Consider the following 11,005-nt stretch of genomic DNA (forward strand, 5'->3'; position numbering starts at 1 on the left):
ATGCAACGCAACGCGTAAAAAGACAGTATAAGTCATTATAATCCATAATTATGTCCCCACTGGATGCAACGAATGCCTCGTTTATAATGGGTTTTCATGTTTTTGAATCATCGCTCCGGCCGGACAGGGCATCACAATATGGCAAGGGGCGTAACATTTCCGTCTCACGCTTGAGGTATTCGGCCAATCACAACACACTGGATAGCTGGCCAATCACAGCACACCTTGCTTTTCAGAACGATGAGTTTTGTAAAAATCGACATGTTTCAGAAAGGCGGGGCATAGAGGAGAAACAATAATGTACAGTATGTGGAAAATAATGTGTTTTTTTAACCTTAAACCGCATAAACACATTTCATTACACCAATTACACAAAATAATGTTCTTTTTAGCAGCATCATATGACCCCTTTAAGAAGATTCGATTTAGATTCTGAAAGCGTCACTGGAATGAATCATTTAAGTGAATGAGTTTCATATAAATGAACTTGCTGACACACAAATAAGCTTTAATTTGTTTAATTTAGAATGATCGATTGCTCCAGATTTCTATAATGATGTTTCATCCTCAGTGCTGTTTAACTAATGTTTGCATCCAGAGAACGATACAGAGATGTCATTAAGGTAGTGCCGCTTTTCCAAAGACAGACAGAAATCTTTAATGTGAACCTTAACGAGGCCCTACATTGATTTTCTGAATGCCACGCCGTTGTTTGAAACAGCATGTCATCTGTTACGCTTATTCTTCAATCGCACGTTCATTACCACAAAGAGGAGAAGCAATTTTGGTTCACGCAAGAAAGATTCGGTCATAAATGTCCAGAAGGTAAACTTTGAACAGTTGCAGTCACTTTGTTTTAAGAACTAGAGTATGCTATTTGTTAAAGCATGCATGAGAGAGCAAAGAGAACAAGCAGCGGTTCTTTTGCTGTGCAAGGAAAAGAGCCAAATGTGTTTTTATTCTCAAGAGGAGGCGCTTGCCTCCAAAACTCTTAATGGTGTGATCTAAGAAATTAGGTGTAACACTTGCCTGAGGAGATGTATGAATTATTAAAGTAGTAATGATTTAAATAAGTAAATAATTCATACCCCTCTTTTACTGCACATCTAGGAGAACTTTCATTATTTTCCAGAGAACATGGTGTGTGATGACATGAAAATAGAAACATCAAAAATAGGGATGCCAAACTTCTGGGCAAGTGTCAGATTGGAAAAACGCCACCTTATTATATATATACAGGTATATATATATATGTTTTTTTTTGTTTTGTTTTGTTAAATGCACACAAATGGGAAATCTAAATGTCCAGAATCAGCTTTATGCTGATTTAATGACCAATATTAGAGTAAAATAAATTCCTAACACATAATTTCTTCAGCTTTCTTGCCAGCATAATAAATGGATGCTGATGTGTTTTGGCATTTCTACTTTTTACTAATATTCTTATTTGAATCACCTTGTGAGCCAGACTCTTTTACATATATAAAACTAGTATTTGTGGTCAATGGTCTTGCTGGTTCTGATGTCATTTAAAACTCAGTGTGTAAATACTTCTTTAAGTCACTACCATTTGTATAAGTTTTGTAATCAGAATTGTGCAGCTATTGTGGTCAAATATGCACAGAAACCATGCAAAAATGCACATGCATATGTACAAACAAAGACAGGGAAATGAAGTGTTGTGCTCTGCTGAGCTCTTTATTGAGCGACAACAGGAGTGAATTATTGCTGCGGGGGTTCTGGCTACATCAGATCAGACGCTTTGTTTTTTGTCAAAGGTAAAAGCATTAAACACTTTTCCTGAAATACTAATGGAAAACTGTAGCGGTTCTGCTGTTGTGTTGTAATTGTACGCAGCGGTGAGTGAGTTTCACAGCTCTCATCTGTAGCCTGTGCGTTTGTGAAAGCGCTGTCCATGGTGCTGATCTCGAGTCAGACATGAAACTATCCACTCTTTAATGCACAATTTGTATGCATTTAATTTACTGTTGGTTAGAAAGAACTATAATGCATGCCAGAAAACACTATTCATTTAGCTGGTTAAGAACGTTCCACAGACTATAGTGTGACTGAACTACATTTCCCATAATTCTGTGTGGCAGTACAATGTTAAAATAGTGACAAAGCAACAATTAAATGCAATGCACATATTTTTCACTTCATTAAGTTGCTTTGTGAGCAAAATAACATATATTTTTTTCTTTTCTTTTTCCAGAATCATTTGAACTGCATTATGACATAGTAATTACAATTTATGAACTCATAAATAGAGACCCTCATATGGGAATAATAAGTAGGAGGCATCAAGAGACACACTAGTCTTTCTTTCTTGCTTTCTATGCTCCTGCAGGGTGAGGAGAAGCTGTTGACCATTTTACACCGTTACATGGACATCCACGGGACAGTTTACTATGAGGCCCAGCGGCCCCCAGAGGTGCCCGCATTTGTCAGGAACCACGGTTTACTACCCCAACAGGAGCTACAGCAGCTTCTGAGGAAGGCTAAGGTACAGTTAACATGATGGACTTTCACATCTAAGCGATAATGTAGTTTAAATAACACAGTGTTTAGTAACTTGCGTAATTACTGGTCTCATACATGGTCTAAGGATTGAGTGGTGCTTTTGTTCAACGGTGTTGATTACAAAATTATACATGGTATAAAAAATAATACAAAGGGAATTTTTCCCAGTGATACAGATGTAGAGTCAGATATGTTTGCATAATATTATGAACAGGCAATTTTGGCATTACAAATGCACATTAACAATCTAAAAAGGTATTACCTTGTGCACATTTAGTACACATATAATTCACAAAACTATATAACTTTGCCACACAAATGCAGTCAGTTTGACGTGTGAATAATATGTAATCATGTAATCCATAAAAAGTAACTGTGATTTGAGTATGAGCATATTATCAAATTGCAATTATACTTTTTTTTGGAATCTGATTACATAATTCAGATCAGTTACTAACCAGCACTAGGACTGTTAAAATATACATTCAGTAAATATTTTTTAAAAAATATTCAATAAATTAATGTTACAAAATAGCTTATGCCCCTGACCATTTTAAGAAATGTTTCTACCAGTAGAGCAATTACTGCATGTACACTTATACTTTCCTCATCAAATATTAATGTCATTAACAGTGTTTTGATTAATGATAATATGTAGTAATTTGATTAAACTTGTAATTAATTAATAACCCTAACAATCCTAAACATTAATTTTCTCTCAGCTCTTCTTGGGGTTTGGCTTTCCCTATGAAGGTCCAGCCCCATTAGAGGCAATAGCCAACGGCTGTGTGTTCCTGCAGCCAAAGTTCAGCCCCCCTCACAGCTCCCTCAACCATGAGTTCTTCAGAGGGAAGCCCACGTCCAGAGAGGTAAGCGCAGTCTGCTCACTGTATCCCATTTCCAATTCAAAGAGTGGCCATTATGCAAGAACATTTTTTAAAAAAGTCAAACAACTCTAATTAGTCCAACTCAGTTCCAAACTTGTTTTACAAAACACAATTGTATTATATCATTAATTTGGATTTTCTTTAACATATGTGTGTCACGGTCACGGTGTGTGGAGGCAGGCAGGATGACGAGGACGACAAAGATATTTAATGTAGAGACAACAAGGCAGATTTGGGTAGATGAGACACACACACTCGGGGTAACATTCACAATAACCGACCAACTGGAACACAATGGACAGGAGCTGATATAGGGGGGATAATTAGTGGCAGACAGGTGAGCACAATGAGGGTAATTAACTAATGATAGTACGGGCTAAACCAACAAAAGGGGAAGAAACCACAATAAACAGTCCACAGGGGCGTTACAATGTGCTTATTCCTGATATTTATTTCTGGACACGTTTCTCCAAACTAAAAGTTTAGTACTCCTAAAACATGTAACATAGTCATCTATACCATCTATTAACTTCTGAATGGCACACAATTCTGCTGTTCATATAATCCTGCTTTTCAGATCTTCAAAAGCTGTGAACTGTGAAAATGAACGGGAGCTGATGAATCGGTGTAGTGCACTCATGATAGATAGCACTCATGTTTTCGCCTTCTCATCAGGTGTCATCTCAGCACCCATACACTGAACAGTATATCGGCAAACCCCACGTCATAACAGTAGACTTCAACAACTCTCAAGAATTCGAGACAGCTGTTCAAGATATTCTCAAAGAGAAGGTAAACTAGTTTTCTTTGTTACAGTTCTGTTACAGTCTGTGTAACACAGGTTGTTGCATGGATATATATAGATATGTAGGATGTCCATGTTTATTGGTTGATTGATTGCCTTGCAATGTATATACAGTCATCCAGAAATGTCTAGTTATTGGAGGAGGAAGAGTTGGAGATGCTTTCAACTTTTGTTGTATAAATCTCTTATGGGTGCCAATTAAACACCACAACTCACCATTTAGTTGGTTTAGTCTTCAGTTCTGACTTCAGTTGCTTTATCTGAGCAGAAATGTCCCATTGTTATGGGAACACATAAAGTACCTTTCAAAAGTTTGAAATCGCTATGAAGGTTTTTTTTTTTCATCAACAGTGCAAACATTGGGCAAGTAAACAAAGAGAGAAACATGTTTTTGAATGTAGAGAACAAAGGTTTTCAGTTGTAGAGATGCACAAAATATCAGTCAGTCTCATCTTGGTTTGAGTTTCGACATTTCACATGTAGTGATTCGTCATCAAATTATAATCTTTGTCAGTGCTTCTAAAATGGTCAGCAGCAAACAAAATCATATTATTAGTACTTTGTTTCCACAGTGGTAATATGTTTATTTCCTCAAAAGACTTGCTGGACGATTTTTGTTATGTGTTGCTTGCTTAGATGGATGGATGGATGGATGGATGGATGGATGGATGGATGGATGGATGGATGGATGGATTGATTGATTGATTGATGGATGGATTGATTGATTGATTGGGGGAAAATATATAGTTGGCAACACAAATTTTTGGGCCAAGTATAAAAAAATTAAAAATCATGGAAGCACACCAACTGTTGCCAGGTAAATTTGTCTATTCCATCAAGGAAATGTCCACCTACAAATGACAATTGTTTCTTGATTTACTCATGCTCACATCATTCCATATATGTTTTATTTAATTGAATTTCTTTCTTTGACACATTGAATTTGACTTCATTAGTTTTCATGGGTCATAAGCAAAAGTTTTTTTTTTTTGCTATCGTTTTCCCATCTACTGTATAACATTCATTTGAGACAGTTCTTCATGCAAATCTGTCGTATGACTTCAAAATACAAGATTTCTTAGAGCATTCTTCCTGTTTGTTTAAACAAACAAACAAAACAAAAAATTTCAAAAAATAAATACATAAAAAAAAATGTGTTTGGTGCATAAGTTGAAGTTTGTTGCAAAAATGTCTCAAGTTTCTGTCTGTGTCTTTTGTCATTTGTCCGTTTGCACAGGTGGAGCCCTTTATACCGTACGAGTACACTTGTGAGGGCATGCTGGAGAGAGTGAATGCTTACATACAACATCAGGTACGTAGGCATTTCAGGCACAATGCTATTGAAGAACAAATATAAAAAAAACATAAATAGTTAAGGAGAAATTGATCCATTAAAGTTTCCATTTGCCTTAATGCCATTTGCTAACAACCTCCAGAAATATCCAGAAATACACTATTTGAATTATGTCTTCTTTGCTAATGGATTATCAGTTCTGGTCTATTTTTGAGCCAATCACACAAGCCAAAAATGCCATGTGACTAATCACTCTGGAGCCACAGAAATGTGAAGTCATGAGAAAATGGCACAACAATAGCCCAACAACATGCACAGATACACACTGGGACAAGTATATCATTCAGCAGGGTTGCCAGGTCCCAGAAAAAAAATCCAGCCCAAAGTCAACTCAAAACTCACCCAAAGGGAATGAAAAGTAGCCTTTTCTATCATGTCCTATTACATTGACAGCTGATTTATAGATTTAGCAGATTTTTTTTTTATCTGATTAAAATTTTTTGCCTTAAAATGTATATTGTGAGTGCACTTCCCCCAATTCTTTTCACACACTCTACTGTAGATTGCACACATCTTACAATAAATGAAAAACTATATTCTGATCTCAGTCAAGACCATTATTAATAGCCTACATACTCTTTACTTTTCACATTCTCTTGTTTTGTCTGCACACAAGCTTCAATGCGCAATTAATTTACAATGTCAAACTCAATTATCCTTAAGAGTGGGCGAAACTCGCATAACTTCTAGATTGTTCAGGTATTCATTCCAAGGATTAACACACATTAGTAAAAGGACATAGTTTTATTTTTCCTATAGTTAACAGATAAAGTTTTTGGCAGCTGTGGTACGTTATATAAGTAGCTCAACAACAAAAAAAGGCAACCCTGAATTTTTCAACATAAACTGAATTGTTTGGGAAAACTGCAACACTGGCATCATGCAGGAACCTTTAATATTATAATTTTTTTTTTATGATTTAGGACACACTTCTCTTTATGCTGTATAATATTTAGGACAGATAGTGTGTGAACTGAGAGCGGTGCAAATGCATGTTACACACACATGCACACGCAGACAAAAATGTAAGAGAATAAGCGTAAGCATATTTTTGCCTATGATGTGAACTAACTACGTATATGCTGAGCTTGCTAGTCAGTTGCCTCGGGGATTTGATGTGAGCACATAAAATGAAACGCACACTTTTGAGAACCTGAACAACGCTGAATGCTTTGTTCCACACCTTCAACACTCACTCCCACCTTTTTGAGCTCAAACTCGAAATAACATCCAGAAACTAAAATGACCCCTTTGAATTACAGGCATAATTGTGTCTCCTTTAAAGAAAACCCTTGCAAGTATACATTTTTTTAGTTAATTAAACAATAGTTAATTAAAGGGGAAAATGTTAAATAGAGGTTAAAAGTCAATAATGATTATTGAAAATGTGATCCATTTATTGCCAAATGACACTGTTGAAAGTATATGATACAGATTTTTTTTGAGTTAAGTAAGCAGACTATAAACAGCAAGAAAGATAACTATAATGATAACTATATTAGCGTCTACACCAATGCATGATAACATCTGGCGTATTAGAGGTGCGCACTACTGTTTTGAAAACTGCCTCAGTGTGTGAAAAGGCCTTATGTCTGGTTAGTATTAAAGCCTTTGCATAGTTAGTTTTATTTTATTTTATTAATAAAATAATGGGAATGTAATATTAAATTAAAAAGAAACACACAAAAATTACATTTTAATGTTAATTGTCAAGTAAATGTCAGTCCAATTGTTAATGGTCCTAAAAATATGCCTCATTTTCAGTTTCTTTTTGTCTTTCTTTTGACTTAAACATGCTATTGTGAGAATTTATTCTGATTAAATTGATAGTGTGTGGGAATGGGCTCTGGGTTTTTTTTTTTACTTAGTGTTGTTATTATTTTGGCAATTTTTTTTACTATAAATTCTGATAGAACTGACAGGTTGAACCATGTCAAAATTGTTGTAAAATAGCAGTTTACATTATTTAAATTCTCTATCAGTGACAAGTTATTATAAGGCTCTCTTACAAAGATGTTTTCAGTCCTAGTCACATTCATTGTGTTTTTTTCCCAGGATTTTTGTCGCCACAGCAGTCCATTCCCTACAGCCAATGAATCCAGATCATGGCCTGGGAATCCACCCAGTCCTTTCCTCCAGCGGCCCAACTCCACAGCTTTGATCTGGGCTCCGAACATCACTGCTCCGGCCTGCTGGCCGCCCCTCAGCGCCCTCCGGCTCTTCTTGTCTCCAGAGGCCTCGTCCTGTGTGAAAACCTGCCGGGATTCTGGTCTAATCTGCGAGCCAGCTTACTTTCCTTTCATCAACAATATGGAGGCCTTCAATGGGTGAGAGACAAACGGCATTTCTGGAATATGCGCAATTTTTCACAAACGTGTTTGTTGTTTTATTTATTTATTTGTTCATTGTGCAGCCATTATTGCAGTTAATATAAAGTTAAGACACTGATGTGTTGGGGGACACTTAATGTAAAACCTGTAATTACTGTATAATGCATTATAATACACAATGCTATCCTTGTTTAACATTATAATATGCACATATTCATATTTACACCTTTAAAAAGTATAATGCAGTATAATACAGTAAATTAAATTAAATTTACAGTTGATATGTGGTCAGTTAATGTGAGTTATTCAACAGTAATTATGCATCAATTACTAATTAGATACTTTTGTAAACTGGCCAAGCAGACAAAGTAGTTTTTTATTTTATTTTGCAGTGCAGTGCGATGCAGCCTAAGGCACACCTGTGCAATAATCATGCTGTCTAATCAGCATCTTGATATGCCGCACCTGTGAGGTGGATGGATTATCTCGGCAAAGGAGAAGTGCTCACTAACACAGATTTAGACAGATTTGTGAACAATATTTGAAAGAAATAAACCTTTTGTGCACATAGAAAAAGTCTTAGATCTTTGAGTTCAGCTCATGACAAATGGGGGCAAAAACAAAAGTGTTGCGATTATAATTTTGTTCAGTGTATATATATTCATGTAACCAAGGGCGCTGTAAAAATGAGCAGTCATTGTTCTTTATTCACTGTGCTGGATTGCATTTTTTCCCCTTCTCATCTGCGGTTCTTTGAAACAGATAAATCGTGTGAACGTGTGTTTTTTCAGGCTTAACGCTCAATGTGAGTCCTTAGATGCGGAGAAGAACCACGTGTTTCCAGCCGTACATGTGGACAGGAGAGAGTGTTTCCAGCAAAAGGAGCCGCTGCTGTTCAGTTGCGCTGGAATCAGCGCCAAACACCAGCGGCTTTGTCCGTGCAGAGACTACCTCCACGGCCAGGTGGCGCTATGCAGGGACTGCCTTTGAGCTTTCACCAGAGACCTCCGGAGATGTCTGTGGTAAACTGAGGCCAGTGCTGGACAGTCAAACATGTCCCCAGAACACTGGTATCAACAGGTTCGTGGGAATTGTTGGACTGAGGTCTTTGAGAAGTGTCCTCACTCTTGGTTACTTTGATCCAAAGCTAAACTTTGCCTCCAGGTGAGCTAGTGATGGTAAGTGGTGGTTGTAACTCTTGGTGGTGGTTTTAAGAGTGGATGACGTGAGCAGAAAATAAATGCAAAATGCGGTTTTGAGTTTGGAGCTCCTTTGTGATGCAGGTCAGACGGGAATGCTGAAAGTGCCAGAACTGTACGTGAATTTTAAAGTCAACATGAAAGATTATAGTGTGCTGCAGGGACGATGTATTTTTTGTAGGCCAGATCCCAGAAATAAGATGCATCTCAGCAAGTCCATCCTGAAGTCTATGGGTTTTTTTAAAAAGGTTTTTTGGTTAAATGCCTGATAAAGGTCTGTTTAACACAAACTCAAGATACCTTCATGTTTTATTCTACAACACAAAATACATCATACCCACTTGCAATTTTCAATCAAGTTGATGCAACCTTCCAGGTTGGCCTACAAAAACACATCATCATTGTAGCGCTCAATACACAACCCATTTTAATGTGTTATATTTGGGAGAATAGGAGATATTAGCAAATGGCATTATGATTTGGTCAAATAAAAGTTTCACTGAAGCACACGGTGAGACATGATTCCATCCATCAGGATCTGACTGGATTGTGAGAAGTGGCTGTCACATACCAGGATAAAGTCACATATATATTTTTTTTTTCAAACCGGTTAAGTGTAAACCCTGCGCCACAGCCGAATAAATCGGTAAACTAAATCACACATTCATCTCTAAAGAAAAGTTCAGACCTAATGGATTCAGTTCAGAGTTCAGAAAACTCATGGATCTGATTGTGACAAACAGTGCTGCTGTATATCCAAATGTTCTGCCTGCACTATACTGAGGTTATCGTTTAGGGTTTAGAGTAGGTTTAATGAGTTGTGTAGGCTGTGATTGACACAACCGGTAAATAGTTAGAAACTGCTACAAGGATTTAGAATCACACAATTGTGTCAGAGCTGAGTTTGAAGTGGTTTGTAAAGAAAAAAAAATATTTTGAAGCACCTCTGGTATGTACTTTTGAGGAGGCTTTTTGACCAGAATTCACCTGCATTACCAACAACAGTATCCTGAAACAGCCTGACTAATATCTATTTGGCTACTGGTTAACACAGACCCTTTCAGACACATTTGGTGTAGCTTTGCATTAGAGTTTCAAGTAGGAACATTTTTGTGAACATGTATTGTTTAGAAGAAGAAAAAGCAACTTGCACATAGAAAATGGTGTATTAGCTGTAGTTTCTATGCAACTCTGGGTCCGCATGGTTGCTGTTGTCTACCACCTCAATATGGGCATTTCTTACACATTCTACACTTTTTAAAGGTAACATTACAGATCGGCAATTTATACAATTAATTATAAAATATATTTGCTGTTTAAGTTAAAACATGGTGGTTTGTCACAATAATCACTATGCATAAATGCAAAATAGATAAATGGATTTAAAGGGTAAAGGTAAAACATGGCAGTAGAATCAAGAGCCATGTTAACTCTTTATTTTAAGGTGACATTGTTACTACACAAATAAGTACTGAGTAATACTAATTAACAACATGTACTTACTGTAGGGTTAAGGTTAGGGTTTGTTTTACGGTTAGTTGCTTGTAATTATGCATACTTTGCTGTTATTATATAGTAAGTGCATGTAACATATGTACTGTCACTTTAAAATTAAGTGTTTCCAGATCCAGTGATCATTTTTTTTATCACCGAATGCTTTGAATTCACAGCAAATAAATAAACAACTAAATCAATCAATCAATCAATCAATCAGAAAGCCTGTAATGTGTTGCTTAACAGACCTCACAGACTTTTAACGCCACACCAATAAAATCTTACTCACGTTGGTATTATTTTGATAGTTTGTAACATGTTCATGACAGTTAAACTGAATGCAGAATAATTTTTTGTATCTGATACTGAAGGGTTAACTAGTACCAGCCTAGGTGGAGCGAGTTATTACATTT

General features: G+C 36.5%; 1 protein-coding gene across 1 annotated transcript in view; it reads left to right on the top strand.

The window, feature by feature from the left end:
• Positions 1-10,389, top strand: part of LOC107562046 (alpha-1,6-mannosylglycoprotein 6-beta-N-acetylglucosaminyltransferase B) — a 107,631-nt gene extending 97,242 nt beyond the window's left edge. Inside the window, exons 12-17 of the mRNA XM_016246608.1 lie at positions 2,351-2,506; positions 3,246-3,392; positions 4,086-4,202; positions 5,453-5,527; positions 7,625-7,896; positions 8,691-10,389. Of these exons, the coding sequence (XP_016102094.1) occupies positions 2,351-2,506; positions 3,246-3,392; positions 4,086-4,202; positions 5,453-5,527; positions 7,625-7,896; positions 8,691-8,889 (966 nt within the window). The 3' untranslated portion in view covers positions 8,890-10,389. The remainder of the gene's footprint in view (positions 1-2,350; positions 2,507-3,245; positions 3,393-4,085; positions 4,203-5,452; positions 5,528-7,624; positions 7,897-8,690) is intronic.
• Positions 10,390-11,005: the final 616 nt, after the last annotated feature.

The sequence above is a fragment of the Sinocyclocheilus grahami genome, unplaced genomic scaffold (genome assembly GCF_001515645.1).
Source record: "Sinocyclocheilus grahami isolate Dianchi unplaced genomic scaffold, SAMN03320097.WGS_v1.1 scaffold803.1, whole genome shotgun sequence".
Taxonomy (NCBI): domain Eukaryota; kingdom Metazoa; phylum Chordata; class Actinopteri; order Cypriniformes; family Cyprinidae; genus Sinocyclocheilus; species Sinocyclocheilus grahami.